Here is a 20,319-nt window from a genome sequence, read left to right as displayed (position 1 = left end):
CCTAATTATTAGGAATTCAAAACCAAATAGAAAATTAATTATAAATGTTTTGCTTATTTGAATTATATAAAGTAATTATGACTTTTTTCATATATGTCTTAGATAAAGTGCATATAAACGTACGTTAGAAATCTGCTAATGAAACTGTAGATCTTATTTTAAGTCTTCAAAAATTGAAGATTAGAATTTGGAAGCTTTTGCAAAGACTTAAAGATATATCTAACATATGAGCTCAATCTAATGAAACATTTAAAAGAGAAAAAGAAAACATAGATAAAGAAGGTATAAATCGATATTCTTTATTGAGTCAGTTATATAAAATCAATATTTTTTCAAAAATAAATTACACTTACTTTATAATTTAAATATCGTTTATATGATTTTGTAAAAACTTTATACTCATTTAGATAGGCTACACGCGCAACGCGCGTACCATAAGACTAGTATACACTAAATATACATTGAGTGGATGATTATTTTAGTTATACTCTCTCAGTAGAAAATTTCAACTTGATTTTTCTCTTTCTCTATCCCCAAATAGCACCAACCACCAAAGGCAAGCCACCGTCTGGACGTCGGCTAATGCAAGGTCGGCACACAAATTCTTTGAATAAAAAAGCTTTAAGGATAGTATATTTTAAGCAATCTGCAGCTGTATATGAAGAGTTGGCGCCAGCAATTCTTGACGGTTGAAACATTTAATATAACCCCATAACTTTATTTCTTTCCAAAATAACAAGAATGATAAAATCTTGAAGATACTTTCTTTTTAAAAAAATAAGACTGGTTTTAATACAGTTCGCGTACAACTCAACTATTTTATTGAATACATGTTGTCGGTAGTTCGCGTACAACTCAACTATTTTATTGAATACACGTTGTCGGTACTGAAGGAGAGCCTTGGAGCAACGATGAAGTTGTCTCCATGTAACCTATAGATCAAAAGATCGAGTCGTGGCAGCCACAAATGCTTGCATTAGGTAGGTTGTCTACATCACACCCCTTGGGATGCGACCCTTCTCTAGACCCAACGTGAACACGGGATGCCTTGTGCATAGATTGCAACTCTAATGTTTGCATTAGGATAGGTTGTCTACATCACCTCCCTTGGGGGTGCAGCCCTTACCCAGATCCTGCGTGATCGATCGCGGGATGCCTTGTGTACCGAGCTGCCTTCTTTACTTGCTGCAAGTATTGAATAACTCCAGCGCCGAGACTTCGGCAGATTGAAAAGATCACCTGGCATTTTGTCTCCACTGAAATTTAAATCTGGTCTCATGATTTTCACCCACTTCAATGGCGCCATGGCGGTTAAGCCACACCTATTGGTGCTGCCGTTCATTCTTTCTTCACAAGGATAAAGCAAAGATACATTCTAATAAGCAAAAACATGCAAGCAAAAGCCCAGATTCAGCTTAACTAATTCTGAAAGTCTCATGCTTCATAATATTGGAAAGTACATCCAATAAAAGTTCAATCACGAACAAACTAAGCGCCAAACCTTCATTGTTTATATATTAAGGGAAAGGCCTTTGCCATGTAAATTTACAAAGCTAGAAACAACCTCAGCTAATTCTATACATTTATCAAATAACAAGACATTTAATTTATAGCGTGGACTCTGATATATCGAATGAGATCCAAGTTTTCCTGGCAAAATAGAAAAATGGTCATCGCTTACTGACCTGAAAGAATGTTCAGAAGCTTAAAGTTACATTCCTGCATCTCATGATTTTCACCCACTTCAATGGCGCCATGGCGGTTAAGCCACACCTATTGGTGCTGCCGTTCATTCTTTCTTCACAAGGATAAAGCAAAGATACATTCTAATAAGCAAAAACATGCAAGCAAAAGCCCAGATTCAGCTTAACTAATTCTGAAAGTCTCATGCTTCATAATATTGGAAAGTACATCCAATAAAAGTTCAATCACGAACAAACTAAGCGCCAAACCTTCATTGTTTATATATTAAGGGAAAGGCCTTTGCCATGTAAATTTACAAAGCTAGAAACAACCTCAGCTAATTCTATACATTTATCAAATAACAAGACATTTAATTTATAGCGTGGACTCTGATATATCGAATGAGATCCAAGTTTTCCTGGCAAAATAGAAAATTGGTCATCGCTTACTGACCTGAAAGAATGTTCAGAAGCTTAAAGTTACATTCCTGCAGTACTCGTCACCCTTTTAACGAATAAAGAATCTCATGGAATATGATCGCCAGAGTAGCTCGAATCAGCAGCAACTGAGAAAAACCAGGCGGAGACATCTTCTGATTTGCTTCTGAAGAGAAGCATTTTGCCATGGACCGGTTTCTAAACTCCAACCATTCAAAGCCAAAATCACTCATCCAAGTAATCATCATTAAACATCATTCTAGCACTTGCACATTCCTCGATTGCTTTTGCATTCACTTCCCTTCCGTACCTCCATATGTAGTTCAGACCGACGAGCAGCTCTGTAATTGCTGATTCTGTCTTTTCTTGATTTGCATAATAAAGGGTTTGTACGAGCAGCACATTCGTTCTTGAAACAAAGTTCTGATGCTCAAAGCTCCGCTCAGATTGCCATCTTATCATGTTATGAGCAAGCGGAGCGAGCCATTCTAGAATCCCCAGCATTGCTTCATTCCATTCTCCAGCAAGAACCGTATCATAAACTGATGACGTCAAGCTCTTGGCAAATGGCTTTAGTTTCGACCTGAGGGCTCCTCTTAAACTAGCCGGTAGCATGTTGTACAGGTCCTCTCTTGCATCATGTCCAATCAAGTGAGGAGATGCCACTAGTTTCTCAATCACGATAATGACATTTGCATAATGCAGTGCTAAGGCAGCAGCTCCAAGAGTTTCTGGAGGAGCGTTTAACAACCTTTTTTTCGCATTATAACTTGTCAGATAAGAGCAAGTTGAATAGCTATCGGCATGTCCATTTACATTAGCTCCTTTCGTTGCACTGAGAAAACCAGAATGAAATCCTTGTGGATCTAGATAGCAATTACCTACAGGAGAACCGTTCCCGATCATCATGCGGCCTTTTAGAGGACCTGTAGAGGTCGGTCGAGAATGCTTTTGATTTGGACCTTTTCCGTGTAAATTTCCTGAACGATCACGAGATTTCCACCACCTCATGCCGGATTTATTGAATAGAGGGAGCGGCCCAGATTTTGTTGTTGACCTTCCCAGAGGACCCGAATAGAAGCCAACAGAAGAATGTCTTCCAGGGACCGGGCTTCCTGTTGCAGTTGAACTTTTCAAGGGACCTGAATAAGAATTGTTAACGTTTCTTGTGCTTGAGATTGGGCCAGATTTGGAAAGGATATTTTCTACTGGTTCTGAGGAAAATCTAGTCAAGCCTGTTTCAGACGGGTGAACAGTTGATTGGGCATAAGCAACTGAGTGGCTACGATGGATTTGATCAGAATCTAGTTCTCTTGATGCTTTAGCCCTCTCATCCGCAGGATCAACTCCAAACACATGCCCGATCCTACTAAATATAGTAAATAGGGATCTTGCCAGAAGACGGACTGTATAATCATAGGTTCTATTCCAAATAGAAACATCCTTAAGATGCTTCACCTCCTGCTGCTTCCACGCAAGCTTCTTCTCGTATTCAACCAGAGTAATGCTATCTGCATCATCATTTCCCTTCAATCTCCTCAATGTCTGTTCAAGATCAGAAAGATTCTCCATTTCTTGATATAAATTTGCATTAATCACAATAAATCGTTCCATCTTTTTAACTTTCCTATCCATCTTCTTCCACGAAAGTTGCCACCCGTACGGATCAGCACCAACTTTTAGCAGATCATTAAAGGCTTGCTCGAAACTCTTCAAGAAAGGGTCGTTGCATTTTTTGGCAAGCCTAGAAACAGCAATTGCGACATGTACTAAGTTTTCAACCAACTCTGTACACATCAACCTTGCGATATAGGAATCATCTTCGGAAACTAGCTTTTTGATACCAACCGAGTTCATTGCCTCATCCCTCAATCTAGCCACCTGCTTATCACTCAGAGACTGCCATACATGAACCAGTTTAGACATTAAGCTTGCCACTTCAAATGCTAGAACGCCTACTAGCACCTTTTGATGACCACCACCCTCATACTTTTTAGAATTTTTCCAGAAATTGCGAAACCAAGATTCAGCAACCATCTCTCGTATCAAAAGCGAATCTTCAAGAATGATCTGAAAATCAAATTCCCCAGCAACTTAATTCTGGATAATAAACAATACAACAAACAAAGAAGTTAGAACAGCATGTGAATTAAAATGACACAATGAAAAATCTAACTACTTTAAACACTATGTTGGATCCATAACTAATAGTTTCTGAAAATTTTGAAGAAAATAGCAATCAAAAGGAAGTATTTAAACGACAAATACCTAGACTTTTAGGTGCAGCTAAGCATAAATCTTTTACTTTCTACTCCAAGATTTCATTTTCCATTTTAAAGTCTTTACCTTTTAACTTGGTATGCAAAGAAAAGGTAAATCTTTTATTTCCTTTTCTTCTTCTTTTCCATAATCTATGCAACTTTAATCACTATCCGTTAAACCAAAAATTATTCCATAAGTATATTCAAACGGAACCCAAATCAAGCTCCTTTTTTAAAAAAGGAAAAAAAAAACATGAAGAGAAACATTTTACAACATCCCAAAAGACAAACATCAAGTAAAATCCAATTACAACAAGAAAAATAAAAAGAGAAAACAAGAACCAAAAAAGGAAATTACTTTACAAAAAAATCCATATAGAGCTATAAACTCAAAATTCTTCAAAATCAGAAATAAACTAAAAAAGACTCCATTTTTGACACAGAAATCTCAAACCCAAAAAGGGAAAAGAAAAAGAAAAAAAGGAAGCTACTTTCCAAAACAAACAAGTTTAAACTAGTCAAAACCCTTCAAAATTAGAAAAGAAACTACAAAAAAATCCATTTTTTACACAAAAAAGGCAACCCCAAAAAAAAATATATCACAAAAACAAACAAGTATTAAACTCAAAAACCTTCAAAATGAGAAAGAAAACTACAAAAAGATTCAATTTTTAACACAAAAAATGCAACCCACAATAAGAAATCAAGAAAGCTGAAAACTCACCGATTATCTGAGAAGAAAATTATAGGATTACTGAAAATAAGCACAAATCACGAGGGAGTTCTTCTTTAGTGTTTTGTTGGGGGTGGGAAGGGGGGTGTTGAAAAAAAGGGAAGAAAAGGAAGAGAAGAGGAAGCTGCAGTGGAGACTATGAGTCCACATGCAAGAAAGTGGAAAATTTTGTAAGAAAAAGTGGAGAAAAAAACGAGTGAAATTTATGGCCACATTTATTATATTTTTGCATTTGTAGCCCCCAACTTATTCCTATTTATTGTTCTCTCTTTCCACCAGCCCTCATTTAATTTGTTTGATTTTATGGTACTAACTACTACTAACACACTTTTCCTTTTGTTTTCAAATCTTTAAATTCCAATTTTTGAAAAGTGTAAAATCATTTACTTTGTTGTTTTCCTTTTTTATACTGTACTACCTTTGTCAAACGAGTCAAAGAGAAGAAAATTTATTTTGTCAAGTGAAAACAACTGGTCCAATATCATCAAGTTTGTACTTTAATGTTTTGACAATAATCTTGAAACGAGCTCTCATTACTCAAAAGAGCAGAAATATCAGTATATACACTTCTTAGTCATGTAGGGGTGTCAAATAGCGGGTTTTGACTGATTTTGGATGGGTTGAAATTGATTGAGTCAATAAATGGGCGCGGGTCATTGACGGGCAGGCCAATAATCCGCCTAAAATTAACTTGGGCTGAGATGAGCGGGGTTAAGTTGGATTAAAATTTGGATCATAGTTCAACCCGTTCAACTCTTAACAAGTTTTAATTAATGAGTATTATTTTTTTATGAATTGTTTAATTATCAAATAAAATTTTTTCTTTCTTTTTTATGGTTATACATAACATGTAAAACCAAAAAAAAATATTTTTAATATATTTTAGCAAAGTTACTTATAGATCAACTTAGGCTAAAAATCAACCTGATTTTAGATGGGTTAGATCAAGATGAGTTGAGTTCAACAAATAAGCGGGTCGATAACAGTCAAAACTTAGGCGGTTTGGATGGATCAAATGTATTTGGGCTCAAATTGATACCCATATAACCATGCATCGTATTAAAGGAAAGATATCTTTGTTTGATGGAAAAGGGAGCCTTGGAACAACGGTAAAGTTATTTGTGTAACCATAAAAACAATCACTAATACACTATTTGCATTAGAATAAGCTGTGTACATTACACTGTTTGAAGTGTGACCCTTCCCCGAACCCTATGTGAACACGGAATGCTTTGTTATCCTTTTTCTTTTCTTTTTTTTTTATCTTTGTTTGATGGAAGACATTTTAAGTTTTGAATCCAAAATTGACTATTACAAAATATGACTATAATTTTCAAATGATGGAAGGCATTTTAAGTTTTGAATTCAAAATTGACTCTAAACAAATTATAGTTGACAGACGCCTTATTTAGGTCATCGAAGTAAAGTATATTCGTGATTTGAATTTTATGGATTTCTATAATATCCCAAATTAATATAATAATAACTGAATTTGCTGGCAAATATTTATTGTTATTTAATAATTTTTTTAACACATATACATAATTTGAGCAAAAGTTAATAATTTTTATCTGTAGATGCAATCACATGATCACATATATTACATGCTAGATCCGCACATCTAATAATAAGTATAAAAGAATTACTTTTACTGTCGAATACGAATCTTGAATATTGAACCTTAAGTATAAAAAAATAAAATAATAAAATAAAAATTGAGGTTTGTAGTATGATTATCTTTTGCCATGTTTATATTGCATTAACTTGAATATTAAATCAGAAGCTGGCAAACTGTTTGATAGGTTTTTCAATTCTTAATTAACGACAACAATAACAATCTTAGTTAATTTTACAAGGGACCTTTTTTATTCTTAATCATGTTCTAGATTTATTTTGTAGTTAATTTCTATTGATTTTAATAGTTTCATTTGTACATAATTTAAAGGATTTAAGTTATATACACTGAATATACAGAAAATTTACATTATCAATGTAGTTTAATTTATTAGGTCATCAATTAATACTTCCTCCATTTCAAGTTATGTGAACCCATTTAACCGGGCATGAAGTTTAAGAAAAGAGAGAAGACTTTTGATCTTGTGGTGTAAAATGAGGCACATATATTTTGTGTGGCAATAAATCATTGTGTAAAGGTAAATTGTTTCTAAATAAGGAAAGGGATTATTCTTTTTGGCACGGACTAAAAAGGAAATAGGTTCACATAAATTGAAACGGAGGGAGTATTTATTATAAAAATTTACTTACAATTACTTTATAAATGACTTATATATTTAAATATTTTTACACTATCACTCTATAAAAGTAGAAATGCAAAAAATAGAGAATGACTTGAATTGAGAGACTAAAAAAGGAAAAACAAAGAAGTAGAAGGGGCAAGAAATGCAATAAATAGGTGTAGACAGATTTGTCTCAATCATTATAGACGACCACGCGGAGAAAACAGTGTATTACTGTTTTGACCTTCGGGTCAAATCGTGGGGACCCATTTACGACAAAACATGACCCACCCACTCAATCTGGTTTGACCCGACTCCTCCTTTTTAGCTGCTCACTTTACCTGTCTTCTTTTTGCCCTTTCTTTTCATATATTTATTTATCTGTTTTTTTAAACTTTTATGTTTAAAGGAATCTTCTAAATTTATAGGGACTAACAATATATAAATTTCTGAGCTCGAGAAAATTTATTTATTTAATAATTAAATGGGCGTCATATACTCCAACTGACTGTTTGTTTGGTTAAGTGTTGCTTTTGTAAATCAATTTTTTTTAAAGTATGTGTCTTGGGACTACACACAAGTTTTACTACTTTGATTCTAAGATAACCAATGACTATTTAGCAGTTTTCAGACTGTTGTTACTAAAGTAAGGGGTCGCTTGGAACAAGGAATAAAGATAATAATTTTAGGATAAAATTGGTGATTGTATTTTCTTGTGTTTGATTTTATGTATTATTAGTTGATCTTGGAATAAATTTTACATAAAAATGAAGTGATTAGCTAATCCCATGAAATATTTCACCCCATGAGATATTATAATTTATCGCACCATTGTACCACACGATCCCTAGTAATTCTCTGATTTTAGCCACATATCTTGTGTTCGAACTTTAAAAATGAAAATAGCTCTAATAGAATATTTTTTATTTAATGGCTTTTTAGCGGCGCAAATAGGAATTAGTCAAAACTGCATGATATAGGTACTGAACACCAGGCGAGAAATCAAGAAAAAAATAATCTTCGCTCTACAACATATTATAATAAAAATAAGCAAATGAAGGAAACAAGTGAAAACAAATTACATATTGTGTTGTTTACCAAAAGTATTAGAAATAAATAAATGAGCTAAAGATACGATATTGTTTTTTAAGGGATATAGGACATTAATTTGAACCCCATGAGAATTTAAAGAAAAGAAAAAAGGCTGGCAAAAGAATGTTTTATATTTCCAAGTTCCAACTGATGGACTATTCTTCCAACCATGTACTAGCGGTCCGCGTAAGAAGAATTATATTCAACTATTTTGTATTATTTGTTACATAATGTGATTATGAATTGAATTTAAAATGTTAATTTGACTACTTATTATATTAAAATTAACAAAAAATATTAATACTGCCAAGGCATTAAATTGATAAAAAGAAATTGTGTTTAAATTTAATTTATTAAATAAAATCAATCTTGAAACGTGTTTGTAGGATTTGAAGAATAAGTCGAATTACCATCTAATCCATTCACTGTGCTGTCAAGGAAATAATAAATATTCTATGGCCACTTAAATAGAAAAAAAAGCTCTACAACGATAAAATTTTAATGTGTTATTTTTTGTTAATCTCCAATGAAAAAGTCATATAACTTCATTGTTATACATAACAAGAGTAGAAGGAACTAGGATTACAATTATATCACTTAAATTAACCAAATAAGTGACTAGTTTGGGAGGAATATTATATAGTTGTGATATTATCATATCTCATCAAGATTTCTTGATAGTTTCCACAAAATTGGTAAGTTTTGGGAATTTGAATCCTACTATTTTACGTCTTTTTTATATGTTTTTATTAAATTAATATTCAATGTAATTATTAGATGGATATAGGATGTAACTTCATATTTTAGGGTATATTATGTAAAAGCCTCTTATTGATGGTATAATTATATTTTATTCTTTCTCCTTTTATAATCATTTGGCTGGGTACTCATCAGTATGGCTGTCCAATGGGACGACATTTAAGCGGGATGGAGGCGGGACGGGATGGAGGCGGGACGGGACGAAACGGGATGGGACAAACGGGACGAAACGTTCGTCCCATCCCGTCCCGCTAACAAACGGGATGGGACGGGATGAGACGGGACGGAACGGGACGGGTTTGTGAGCCTTAAGTGTATTTTTTTTATAAAAAAACGTCTAGTTTTTGAAATTTACTATGTTTTTAAAGTTTGCAACGGCTAGATTTTTGACTTATTTAATAAACTTAAATGTTACTATGTTAAAATAAAAATTAGAAAACTAAGTAAAGAATTATAAAATATTAAAACAAAAGACTTGTAATGAAATATTCTAGTAATTATAAATTTATAATAGAGTTATAACTTATTTAATATAATTTCAAAGTATTAACTATTAAGTAACTAAGACAATTCATAAATAAAATTCAACGCTTAGAGCCTTTTATTTTATTAATAGAACTTTCAAATCTCAAATACAAATATAATTCTTTTGAAGAGCACCTAATCTACGCAGTCACCTTCTAGGAAGGGTTCTGTTTGAACTAGGCCTCTTAGTAGCCAATTACAAATTATCATACTAATATTTATAAGCTCCTATATAGCTTCTTTGTAACTTATCCATAATATCTCTCGGACATTCTGCTGGAATTGGCAATGTTGATTGATGTTCCATGAGCTCCATGTCGTCATCGCTCCCAGTGGTTAGTATCTCATTGTATTCTTCTTCTTCCCTAGTGGTTAATTTTTCAAAACTAAGATTTCTTCTTTCTGTATTAATCCAATCTCTGAATAATACGGAAATCTCTAGACTGTCCTCCGCTAATGAATGTCTATGATCTCCAATTTGAAATCTTGCCGCGCTAAAAGCACTCTCCGATGCTACTGATGATGCTTGAATAGCCCGGATATCTCGGACCATAATTGAAAGTGTTGGAAAAGTCTTGTCACGCTCCCTCCACCATGACAAAAGTTGTTTCTTGCCTTCTTCGTCTTTAATATTTTCCAATCCTTGATTAAGATAAGAATCAAGTTCATCATCAATAGAGGAATCAAAACCTGTTATATCATCCATATCTTCCCATAAAACTTCTGCTCTAGACTTAGAAGTAGAAGGAGCAGTTTCACAACCAGTTGTATCCATAGATTTATATTTATCAAACATTGATCTAGCATAAGAATATATGCTAGCTTGGCAGTTTTCGAGAGATGGTTGTTCATTTTCTTGAATTTCTAAATTCTCATAAATTTTACGAACAAGTCCCTTTGCACCTCTTAGTTTTAAAGATGGGTTAAGTAGAGTAGAAATTAAATAAACTTCGGGAATAGGGAAAAAATACTTTTTAAATTTTAAAATCATTTCTTTAATGGCCGGTGCATAAGTTGGATTTTTTTATACTTACCAAATACAACAGAAATTCCACAAATATACCACAATATTTGTGTAACAATAGGATAATATATACCAGAAAATTGTTTTGTAGCATAATAAAAATTTTCTAAAAATTTAGTAAGCTCTCTGATCTCATCCCAATCAGAATCAACAATTTGATCAACAGGGTGAGCATTATGCATATTAAATACTTTTTGGATAGGCACCCGATAATCATAAGCAACTTTAAGCATTTCATAAGTAGAATTCCACCTAGTACAAACATCTTTTGGAACTTTTCTAAATGGAAGGTTAGCACTAGCACATTGTTGAGCAAATTCACGAATTCTACTTTGTTTATGAGCACGAAAAATATAGCCACAAGCATGTTGTATTTTACTACAAGCATCAGAAAATAAATTAAGACCATCTTTTACAACCAAGTTAAAAATATGACATGCACATCTAACATGAAAAATTGTTGGATTAATTGGACAAAGTCTAGATTTTAAGTTATTTGCTACAAGTGATGTTTTGGGACGTTCAGCCTTAGGTTTACCCCTTACAGGGGGTACAGGGGGTAAAGCACCAGACTGAGATTGACTCTGAGTTGGAGCTTGTGTTGCGGGACTAGTGGGTGTTTCATCTAATTCTTCTTCCTCATTTTCTTCATCCTCAAAAAAAATATCATTGCCAAATTGTCTTTGTAAAGTTTCATGATCTAATTGTTCTCCGACATGAACATCATAAAATGTGGAGGGTTGGGAAAATGAAGTTTCATCAACATGAGTCATTTCATCAATATGCTTTCTAATTCTAGGTCTAGGAGAAGGGTTAAGATTAGGATTACTACTACTTTCACATTTACTATTTTTTTTACTGCTTTTTTTAAAAATACCAAATACATTTTTAGGTGTCATAATTTAAATACGAAATTAAATTAAAAAAACTAACACAAATATTAAACACACAAATAAAATACGAAAATTAACACGTAAAGTAAACACAAAAATTAAGCACTAAAATGATACGCAAAAATTATATATTAAAATTAGGAGATGGAACGAGTGCACCGTGCTTAAATATTGAAACTTGAAGAAATTGCCCAAAATATTGTTCCAAATACTTGACGAATTAATTTGAAGCTTGAAAGTTGCTCCAAAAAATTTGCCCAAATACTTGAAAATTCAAACTTGAAAGTTATCACTTGATAGTTGATAGTTGATAGTTGATACTTGATAGTAACAAAATTGAGAGAATAATATAGAATATAGATAGAATATTAGAATGTAAGAGATTTGAGAGAGAAGATTGATTTTTTGTGGGAAAAAATGAAGAAGAATGGGGGTATTTATAGTAGAAAATAGGGCAAAAGTATAATTTAATAAACTTAGGGGTTATATTAAAAGTTTGGGGGGGTTAGGGGTGTTTCGGGGGGGGGGGAGGTAGGGGCTGTTTGGACCGTTGGCAACAACTATTTTTGCAATTTAAGCCGTTGCCCAACGGCTAGTTTTTTTTTAAAAAAAAAAACTGGCGGGACGGGACGGGACGCGGGACGGACGGGACGGGACGAAATGGTCGTCCCGTCCAATCCCGTGTCCCGTTTAACATTGGCCCATCCCATTTAACTTGAAGCGGGACGGGACGGGATACGAGACGAGACGGGACGTCCCGTCCCGTTGGACAGCCATACTCATCAGTCGACAAATTCAAATTTGCGTCGCATAAGATTTAAAAGGAAAACCCTCCCTACAAGAATTCTTTTCATTCTTAGAATTTGAGCTCGAAACTTTTAAGATGCTTTATGCCCTATTCATATTTGTCAAAATAATTTTTGTTTAAGAAAACTATTTGGGAGCCAAATTTCTTAATCATTGTAGTTTTCAATAATTAGGGGCGGAGCTAGAATGTCGGGAGCAGGTTCAGTTGAATCTAACACTTTGGTTCGAACTCTGTATTTATTTTAAGAAATTCACTGAATAAATATAAATTATAAATTTAGAACCCATTAACTTAAAACGAGAATCTCGAATTCATAAGCTTGAAATCATGATTCCGCCAGTGTCGATAACTCTTAAGTAAAAGAAAGTGACATGTTCTTTGTCTTTCTTCTGTTCATTTTCATGTATAATGTGTTCATGACTTCATGTGAATCCCAATGACTTCCAAGAGAGGGATATTAATCCAAACACGGAATTTCCATTTTCTTATATATCATGATTGTAAAGCAATTAATTGATTCCTAAGCTAAAATATGGACTTTAATAGCCTAGTGTAGTGGTCAGTCTCCAAGTAATAGTGATAGAAAATCATGAATGATTGAATTGAATGAAAATAGGGCCAAAATTGCATGTGTGATTAAGAAGAAAGCAAAGCGAAAAAAGGCAAAAACATTAGGAAAGCGATATTATTAGGTCTTATGCATCTAAAATGCAATCTTTTAAATGAAGAAAGTGACAGAAAGTTATAAGAAAGTGATTGAACTTATAATACTACAATTAGTCAAAAATGTACTGCAATTTGTTCCAACCTTGATTACCTCTATTTTGCTTTTCATAGAAACCAATTAGGAGTATAATCAAAATCGAGAAGAAAATGGTACTATCAACTAGAAAATTGTGCGTTCATATTGGAGCGACAAAAAAATAGCGATCTGTATACAAATAACCTGCATTCATTGTTTATTTTTGCTAGTCAATATATATAAATTGTTTGCCTTTTTTAGTTAATATACATAGATTATACATTGATATATAGGTAATACATATGTTATACATGAATTATAAATATATTATACATTCGTCGACTAATTTTAATATAAATAGTTGGGTGGTGAATGGGGGTTGGTCCAAGAGATTAATATCATATTCGGAATTTCTATCCAAATCTGTGTGGGGAGGATTTGGAGTGAAAATAACACGGGCTAACCAGTTTTCGGAATGGTAATTGAAAAATGGCTAGCGTTTGCAAAACCATTGAAAAATAGTCACTGTTTTGCTGAAAGACAGAAAGTTCCAGGATAATATGCTGGATTATGGAGTTCCTGCGTATAAATTTCCAGCATATTATGTTGGAGCTCCAACACATGGAAAATTCCAGCATAATGTGAAGGACTAAAACCACCGTTTCACGTTTCTCGAAAACAACAGCGTTTCAAACCAAATTTTAACGTTTCAGTTCATCAAAACTATTAGGGTTTAATTTAGTTGCAGCTCTATGAAAAACAACATTTCACAATTCACGTAAAACTAGCCATTTCCAAACTTTTAGCAGATGAGGTCACGCCTTCAACAATAATATCTATAAATGTTATTTACGTATAGTTTAGTGTTATGGAGTTTAGACCATATTAAATTCTTATTATAAACTTGGATTTTGGTATTGCATAGAAGTTCAACTTCCTGGCAGAGACGGATCTAGGATTTAAACTATATGGGTTCAATCTTTAATGTCTTTAGTATTGAACTCATAGTATATATTTAAAGTTATGGGTTCATATCCACTATTTTTTGTAATTTTAATAGATTTTTACATATAAATTTATGCTCCGCGTTGAAAGTACTGGGTTCAGATGAACCCGATACTCGCTTGCTGCATCCGCCCCTGCTCATTAACCACTCAAATTCTCCTCCTTTCTTCTAAAATAAATTTTTGCTGCAAATACACCCTCATTGATTTTTCCAGGATCTTATAAAGCCAAAAACATACTAGCTTCCACCTTTCCACACTAACAGCTTGTTTGGATGGTTGTTACCCATTGTATTGTATCGTATTATTACCTTAAATTTGATGTTTGTTTTAATTGTTACTTAAATTTTATTGTATCTGTGATGACCCGTTTTGAAAGTAAATTCTGTGATCTCAGGCCTTAAAATCCTCCTTTTATCTCATCTCGATTTGCGTGCACAGTCTGGAGACGTTGCCGAAAAGCTTTTATGTGAAAACTAAGTGAAATAAGGAAATTTGCTTTTAAAATTGAATAAAATTGACTCTGGTCAACATTCTTGGTAAACGAACCCGGACCCGTGATTTAACGGTCTCATAGGGTCCGTAATAAAATTTGGGATTTGGGCATATGCCCGGAACCGAATTCCGAGGTCCCAAGCCCGAAAAATGAATTTTTAAAGAAAATTATTTTGTGAAATATATAAGAGTTTTTGGAAATGAAAGATGTTTGAAATTGACGGTATCGGACCCGTATTTTGATTCCGGAGCCCGGTACAAGTTTGAAATAATAATTAGGTTGAATCTATAAAATTTGATAAAGATCGAATTTGGTTTGGTATAAAACGGACTTAAAGTTGAGAAATTGGAAATTTTGATGTTCTTGAATGATTTCATAAATTTGGGGTTTAATTCATAGTTGTTGATGTTATTTTGATGATTTGATTGTACGAGCAAGTCTGTATGATATTTTTAGGTTAGTGTGCATGTTTGGTTTTGGAGCCCCGAGGGCTCGGGTGAATTTTGGATAGGCAATGGAGTGAAATTGGACTTAGAATCAAGTGCTGGTATCTGGTATTTTTGCCCAGGCCTCTGATCTCACAATTGCGAGATCAGGTTTCGCAATTGCGAAGTTCTCAGGCTTGATAATTGCTACACAGGCGTCGCAAATGCGAACCAAGCCTGGGCAGGCCTTGGTCACAAATGCGACCCATTTATCGCAAATGCGATATCGCAAACGCGAAGGGTCCCTCGCAAATGCGAAGGTGACTGGATTCCTTCAGGGTCGCAAATGCGACATAGTCTTCGCATTTGCGAAGTCAGCAGGTTTTGAAGGGGTTCACAATTGCGAACTCTGGTCGCAATTGCGACATCTGCAACCTGCTAATTCATAACTTAGCCGAAAATATCTCATTTTTCAAATACTCTCAAACCTAAAACACCTTTGGGCGATTTTTCAAAGACAACTACTCTTCCAAATCGATTGGAAATCATTTCTAACTCGTTTTCTTTAATCTTTAACTTCTTTTCACATAATTTCAACTCAAAATCAAGGGTTTTTATGGGGGAAATTTGGTGTTTTGGGTAGAACTTAGGTTTTTCAAATTTTGGAGATTTGGATCTCGATTTGAGATCCGATTTCAAAATAAATTACTCCCTCCGTTTTAATTTATGTGAACCTATTAGTCCGTGCCAAAAAGAATGACCTCTTTCCCTATTTGGAAACAAATTACATTTATGCAATGATTCATAGCCACACAAAATATATGTGCTTCATTTTACACCACAAGCTCAAAAATCTTCTCTCTTTTCTTAAACTCTGTGCCCAGTCAAATGGGTTCACATAAATTAAAACGAGGGGAGTATATATATGGGTTCGTGGGTGAATGGGTAATCGGGTCATGGTTCGAACCTCGAGTTTTGACCATGTGGGCCTGTAAGCACGTGATTTTTGCCCTATATGAGAATTACTCCCAAAAATTCAAAATAAAACAATTTTTCTTTGTGTGCAATTTTTGAATTTTCGTGGCATTTTTGGATAATTATTTGTATTTTTGTTTGTGCATGTTTATTTGTTGTATTTTGCATTTTTAGCATTTAACGTCCAAATTGTGTGATTTCATCGTTAATTGCTATTTTAATTATGTGCTAATTGTTATTAGGAGTTAATTAGTATTTTGAGATAATTTTGGGTTTTAAAATTTAATCTTAGCATTTTTTGTTTTAGCTTTATTAATTAGGAAATTGAATAAATAGAAAACAACAAAAAATAGAAGAAAACCGGATTGAGCCTTCTCTTCAAATTTAAACCACAAGCCCAAAAGAAATAAACCTATACCGGGTCAACCCGACCCGGTCCGCCCCATAACCCCAAAGATCCAACGCCCCCTCTTCATTTTTCATTTTTCCCAAAACAAAAAAAAAAACCAAAACCCTAAAAACACCTATCTGCCCCCCCCCCCTCTTTCTCTCTTCTTCTCCAAACCACACCAAGCCCCCCTCCAATGGCTGCCTCACCATCTACCCCAAGCAAACCCTCCAGCAACAACCAAACAACTACCCCCATAGCTGCTGCTTCGCTCATCTTCGTCCAAACAACCCCTCGAGCTCCCATGGCTACCCTCCTCACGTCCAGCTCCAACGACCAGCTCCCATGGTTGCTCTTTCTTCGTCGTCTCCCTCAGCTCACGTCCAGACGAACCCCATCGTCTTCATCTTCTTCGTCCAGCGAACTGCAGTCACCAAACGCTGCTGCTGCTCGACGACCCTAAAACCACCATCATCGTCACGTCCAAACCACCATGGCAGCCCTCCCCACTATCACTCCGCCATGAACGACCACAGCTCGTCGTCGCTCCATCGCCATTAAGTATTCTGATGAGAAACTGAAGTAAAAAGCTGGTTTAATGTGATCAATTAATTGAGTTTTATTAGGTGAATTGGTTATAGCTGATGGGGTTTAGTACAGATTGAAAGGGGATTGGGGTAGGATAGTAATTTCAGTAGTTCAGGGGTATTTTGGGGTTTTAAAAAGTCTGAAATGGTCTGTCCAGTAGGGTACTAGTGTAACATTTAAATAAGGTATTTGTTTAATGTAGTGGGGGAATAATTTAATGTAGGCATGGGGGACAAGATATAATGGGGGAATAATGTATTTGTTTAATATAGTGGGGGATAAAACATTAGGTAGTGGGATTAAAAGGGGGATGAGTGGAAGATAGTGGGTTTTAATTTTTTTTAAAATGCTGAAAGATGGTAATAAATAGGGGGGACTTGGACAGAATTTTTTAAAAAAAAGAGAGAGCTGAATATTGAAGAGAGAGAAAAATTCCGAAAATATTAAGACTTCCAAAAAATACAAATAAAAACATTCTTGAAATTAAAAGAGAGAGTAGTATACACCTGATATACAATCTAAATATTTTGATATACGGATTCAGAAATTGAGGGTTAAACATTAATTAGTCTTTCAAATCTGAAAAGATTCCCTTGGCTTCTGTCTGTTGATTGTTGTCGGTGTTTCTGGATTTTTATCTTGATTTTAAAATCTGTCACTGGTTTCTCGTTGCTGGTTGTTACTGGTTGCTGGGTGTTGCTGTTGTTGTATGCTACTGAATTTTTACTGATCTCCCTTTTCTTTTGCTTCCAATATCAGGTACACAACTGACACGTTGGTTACTGTAAACTGAAACATGAAGCATGAATACGAAATGAAGAGTTGAAGTTCTGAATTTATTTTAATTATATTCTGAATTTTATTTGTATATATAAATTATTTAGCTTACTCTAATCAGAATCATGTAGCTGTTTAATATATATAGTGGAACATCTGACGATAGCTTAACGGACGAACTATCTATGTATTGCCTAAAAAGTAAATAAATGGTGTAGTAACTCTGTCTAGTTAATTCGTTATTGTTGGATGATTATCATGTCTCAAAAAGCATGTTAGCTGATTTAGACTATTCTTAAACATTCAACAGTTAGTTCATTAAACGAATAGACCATTTCGGAACTTGTAGAAATATTGTTTAGTTAAATACCATTGGTCAATTTCAGCATGTAAATGGTCTAGGATTAAAATTAGATTGCCAAGTTTTTTTTTTTAATTTGACAAACAGTGAACATGCCTAGTATAATGTAACTAGGTAGTAACATGTGAATAAGATGGCCCAGGTCCAGTTTTATGCCATACACGTTGGGCCTGGGCCCGCATTGGCAACGGACTGCCCTGATTGCATCATTTTCAGATTTTATGAATCATATTCGAAACCCAACTATAACAACTCAAGCATGTAAATAAATTAAGACTTTTCTCTTTCATTTTTGTAGAGACAAATTTAATAGAGAAAAATGTAGGCATTTTAGGATTGTCCTTTTAAAATAAATGAGATGAGTCTCGCCCAATAAAACGCACAAATTGCGGGGCCCTTAATAAATGTTTAATTGAATACTTAGATTTCGAGATGGGCCGTTTAGCAAATTTCACGGCCTTATCCAAAGTAATAAAGCGTTAGATTCTTTAGGCACGATTTTAATAATACTACATCCCTAAACTCGGGTGCGCATTTATGCGACCCAAATTCAAATCTCAACGGAGTCAAAACGTGTCAACAGCCATGGGTGCATTGATTGCGGTGTGGTTCGAAACGCATTTTCACGACGTTGCAATTCTAAAAATAATAATAATAAAAACGGTTTAAAGTTGATAAAAACACATAAATTATAATATGTATTAAAATCAGATATCTAGCCATTACAACAGTTTAAGCGACCGTGCTAGAACCACGGGATTCGGGGGTGCCTAACACCTTCCCTCGGGTCAACAGAATTCCTTACTTAGAATTTCTGGTTCGCAGACTTCATTTGGAAAGTCGAATATTTTCCTCGATTCGGGATTCAATCGGTGACTTGGGACACCATAAATCTCCCAAGTGGCGACTCTGAAATAAATAAATAAATCCCGATTTGATTGTCCTTTAATTGGAAAAACTCCCTTCCGTGCCCCTTCGCGGGCGGCACAGGCAAAAAAGGAGGTGTGACAACTCTGGCGACTCTATTGGGGACCTGATTTACCCAGAACCACCGGTTCAGGGTTAGAAATTCGAGCTTGATATTGTTGTATTTTGGCTTTATTATCTGATATTCTCATATGATCTGTGCTTAATATGCAAAATGATGTTTTTTACTGCTTTGATATTATTTGAACTGTACATATAAACTGTGCCGAAACCTTCTCTTCTTACCTCCGGGGATGTGCTTACTGGTTAAGACTCCTTATTCTGTTAGTGTCATACCCTAAATAAAAGAGGCTCGGAAAGTTTCTAAGCCGACTAGCCTTTTGGTTCCCGGAAATGAGCTCCTTCCTCAACTCGAGTTGTCCGCTCGGGTGCACTATCTAGAACATATACCCAGGTTGAACCTAGAATAACTTGACTTCATGCCGGATCCCTAGTAGGAACGTTTATTTGCATCATATTGCATTTGGCTTAGGGGACTCAACACAGGGGTTGGGTCCGTCTAGGACAAGCAACTTGAAATGAAAAAGATCATCCTGCTGCATCTTGTTTTGTTTTACACAGTTATTTGCTTCAGATCTGCATGATGACCGACTTCTGAAATAGGGAATTTTTGAAAAAACATTTTTGAAAAGAAAAGAAAAAAAAACGAAAAAAGTATAGCAGTGTAGGGAGATAACTACTTATTTTTTTAAAAAAAACAATAAAAAAAACAAACAATGGCCAAGTAGTGTCAAAACCATGCCAAAATTTTGAATTTTTTTAAAAGTTTGATTTATTGGGAAAGAAAGGAATATTGTTTACAAAGTTCAGTTTATATGCGAACTACACTGGTTTGATTCTCACCGAATGTGAGATACGTAGGCAGCCCTAATCGGGTCCAACCTCCCCTTTTGCTAAAATAGCCTAAATATATGTCAAATTTTAATTTCATCATAAAAAAGTCTGGTGACGCTGTTTTGTCAAAACATAGTCGAATGTTCCCGAAAGGGACGCCGGAAGGCTGACTTTGCATAAACAGCCACCTTTGGGTCATTGTTTTAGATTTGGTCCAGTTGACCCACATAGCCTTAAAAATCTTCGTCCCCGAGGCGCTGAAGGGCCGTGTTTTGCAACACCAGGTCTTT

The 20,319-nt window shown here is 34.6% G+C and overlaps 1 protein-coding gene across 3 annotated transcripts; it reads right to left on the bottom strand.

Annotated features, from left to right (window-relative positions):
* Positions 1–749: 749 nt before the first annotated feature.
* Positions 750–5,283, bottom strand: LOC107816328 (uncharacterized). 3 transcript variants are annotated; one of them, XR_012696434.1, is made up of 4 exons: positions 5,106–5,283; positions 2,137–4,220; positions 1,686–1,798; positions 750–1,347 (listed from the first exon to the last, which is right to left on the bottom strand). XR_012696434.1 is itself a non-coding variant. In XM_075224838.1 (2 exons), the coding sequence occupies exon 2, from the start codon at positions 4,155–4,157 to the stop codon at positions 2,346–2,348; it is 1,812 nt and encodes a 603-aa protein (XP_075080939.1). In that variant the 5' UTR covers positions 4,158–4,220; positions 4,467–5,146; the 3' UTR covers positions 750–2,345. The 3 variants fall into 3 exon arrangements, 1 of the variants encoding a protein (XP_075080939.1); XR_001654917.2 differs by having other exon boundaries at positions 750–1,826; XM_075224838.1 differs by having other exon boundaries at positions 750–4,220; positions 4,467–5,146.
* Positions 5,284–20,319: the final 15,036 nt, after the last annotated feature.

The sequence above is a fragment of the Nicotiana tabacum genome, chromosome 11, assembly GCF_000715075.1.
Source record: "Nicotiana tabacum cultivar K326 chromosome 11, ASM71507v2, whole genome shotgun sequence".
Taxonomy (NCBI): domain Eukaryota; kingdom Viridiplantae; phylum Streptophyta; class Magnoliopsida; order Solanales; family Solanaceae; genus Nicotiana; species Nicotiana tabacum.
Note: the sequence above shows the minus strand (reverse complement) of the source record. Positions and strands in the feature narration are given on the sequence as shown.